We start from the raw sequence: 2500 nt of genomic DNA, 5'->3' as shown, positions 1-2500 counted from the left end.
AGTCCATTCACAATTTCAAATGTGAATATGATTGCAGAATTTCTCACTGCATCAGACAACAGATAGCTGAACAGGCGGAGCCCAAGATCTGGAGCCCTGTTCTTCTGGTACAAAGCAGATTAGCACAATAGTTTGGAACACTAAAGGCTAGGAATTAGTGGCAGGAAATTCCAAGCATTTGGAAGAGTTTTTAAAAGACGTTTCTATTTGGAAAATATGAATATTCGTTAATATCTGGCAGTCTCCACCTGCCCATCATCTACCCCTCAACACCTGCCCATCATCCTCCTACAACACCTGCCTATCATACTCCCACAACACCTGCCTATCATCCCCCCATCAACACCTGCCCCTCAGCCCACTAACAATGAGGACCTGGCCCCCCACAGCCTCATGGGACGGGGTGAGTGTGAGGCAGCTACGGGCTGAGGGCACCACCACCTCCACCGTTCTCAATGATCTTCTCCCAGCTAAAGTTTACCAGGTGAGTACTTCTTCAGTCCCTACCGTGTGTGTGTGTGTGTCTACGGTGACGGTCTCTACCGTGTGTGTGTGTCTACGGTGACGGCGTCTACCGTGACCGTGTGTGTACAGTGTGGGAATGGCCTCCACGAGAATTATCTCGACCACTAGATGCTTCTGGAATCTTTCCTTATTAAGGCTACTCATAGCTGACTAGATAGAGCTCCTGCCTCACACGCCTGGGTGTTCCATGGTTCGAGTCTCCCACAGCCCAGGTGAATGGAATGTTTATTTCCACGAAAGTGTGGTTGACAATATAATGTAGATATATATATATATATTTATCCTGTTCCTATGAGGTCTCCAACGGTGTGCCAATGTTGTGTTCAGTGACAAAGGGCATTGACCTAAGGTGCGGTTATAATAACCCTTTACCTTCCCCTCTCTCTCTGTTCCCCTTGCTCGTCTCCCCTCGGCATCCTGATTATTGCCCCCCGCCCCCTTGCTCCTGGAGTTAATTTCACACGAATCATTTCTTCCCTCCCCCTCCTCCTTCCTTCGCTTCCTTCTACTCACGCCTTTCTTCCCTCTCTCCTTATTCCCGTAGTGATACTTTATTCTCACACAAGGTCATTTATCACAAATAACGTCATCCTGTGGTTAATTAAGACCCTTTTCCCCCCCATTTAATTAACCCCAGGCATTTACCCCCTTTCCATCGGTTATATATATATATTTGTTCCCTATCTTATAATCCCTCCCATGTGTTATCTCCCTCATTCTTCGGCTCTGTAACCCCTCTTCCATCCACTCCTATTCTACCTTTCCCACAGTTTACCGTCATTATTCGCTCACTCCTCCCACCCCAAAAAGTCCTCCTTTCCTGCTGCTTCTCTGGGGTTACTCTCACTGCCTCTCCCACTAGCCAACTCCCAGGTTAATTGCAGGTGTTGAGGAGACTCCCTCGCCCCTCCCAGGCACAAGACCACGGCCCGGTGCGGCTTACTTACTTACTGCTTGCAACAGTACAATTTGCATGTAAAGCTCAAAGCTCAAGTTTGTAATTACTTCAGGCTTACTTTTAGTTCCTTATATATATATATATATATATATATATATATATATATATATATATATATATATATATATATATATATATATATATATATATGGTTTTCATGTATTATTACAGCTTTTATTTGTACTATTATGAAGAGTATTCTTATAATTTTCTTTAATATTATAATTATTATCATTCATATATAGTCCATTCACTCGTCACTGTACCTGTGGCTAAGTTACTGCCTCGTCAGGTGCGGGTGGTGGCCGTCAACAGCGTGGGGGAGTCACCGTCGTCGGAGCCGCTGACGCTGCGGACGGAGGGCGAGGCCCCCAGCGCCGCCCCCATCAACGTGAGGGCCGTGGGCCTGAGCCCCCAGCAGGTGCAGGTGTCGTGGGCGGCGCCTGATTCTGACTCGTGGAACGGCCAGCTGTTGGGGTACTACGTCGGCCACCGACTGGACGGGTGAGTGGCTGCTCCAGGGAAGGAAGGAGCATAGATTAGCCGGTCGGCCGAGCGGACAGCACGCTAGACTTGTGATCCTGTGGTTCCGGGTTCGATCCCAGGCGCCGGCGAGAAACAATGGGCACAGTTTCTTTCACCCTATGCCCCTGTTACCTAGCAGTAAAATAGGTACCTGGGTGTTAGTCAGCTGTCACGGGCTGCTTCCTGGGGGTGGAGGCCTGGTCGAGGACCGGGCCGCGGGGACACTAAAAGCCCCGAAATCATCTCAAGATAACCTCAAGATAGAGGGAAATTCAGGAACTAGAACTATCATTGCCTGTAGTTTCAAGAGTTGTTCTACTCTCTCCAAGTCCGGCCTGAGAGGGGGCAGTCTCAGGTATGTTTGGTGATAATGTGTTCAGTCATACTGTTGCTTTCAGCGACCCGCAGAGATACAAGCACACATCTACCCACTCTGAAATGGATCATTTTTCCTCAGAGCGGTGACTCAAGGGCGCTCGTTCAGCTTCGACA

At 48.3% G+C, this 2500-nt stretch overlaps 1 protein-coding gene across 1 annotated transcript in view; it reads left to right on the top strand.

The window, feature by feature from the left end:
* Positions 1-2500, top strand: part of LOC123764210 (cell adhesion molecule Dscam2) — a 343666-nt gene that overhangs the window by 319971 nt on the left and 21195 nt on the right. Inside the window, exons 17-19 of the mRNA XM_069316113.1 lie at positions 390-484; positions 1776-1987; positions 2466-2500. The exon at positions 2466-2500 is cut by the window's right edge and continues 147 nt beyond it. Of these exons, the coding sequence (XP_069172214.1) occupies positions 390-484; positions 1776-1987; positions 2466-2500 (342 nt within the window). The remainder of the gene's footprint in view (positions 1-389; positions 485-1775; positions 1988-2465) is intronic.

Source organism: Procambarus clarkii, chromosome 82, assembly GCF_040958095.1.
Source record: "Procambarus clarkii isolate CNS0578487 chromosome 82, FALCON_Pclarkii_2.0, whole genome shotgun sequence".
Lineage (NCBI taxonomy): Eukaryota > Metazoa > Arthropoda > Malacostraca > Decapoda > Cambaridae > Procambarus > Procambarus clarkii.
Note: the sequence above shows the minus strand (reverse complement) of the source record. Positions and strands in the feature narration are given on the sequence as shown.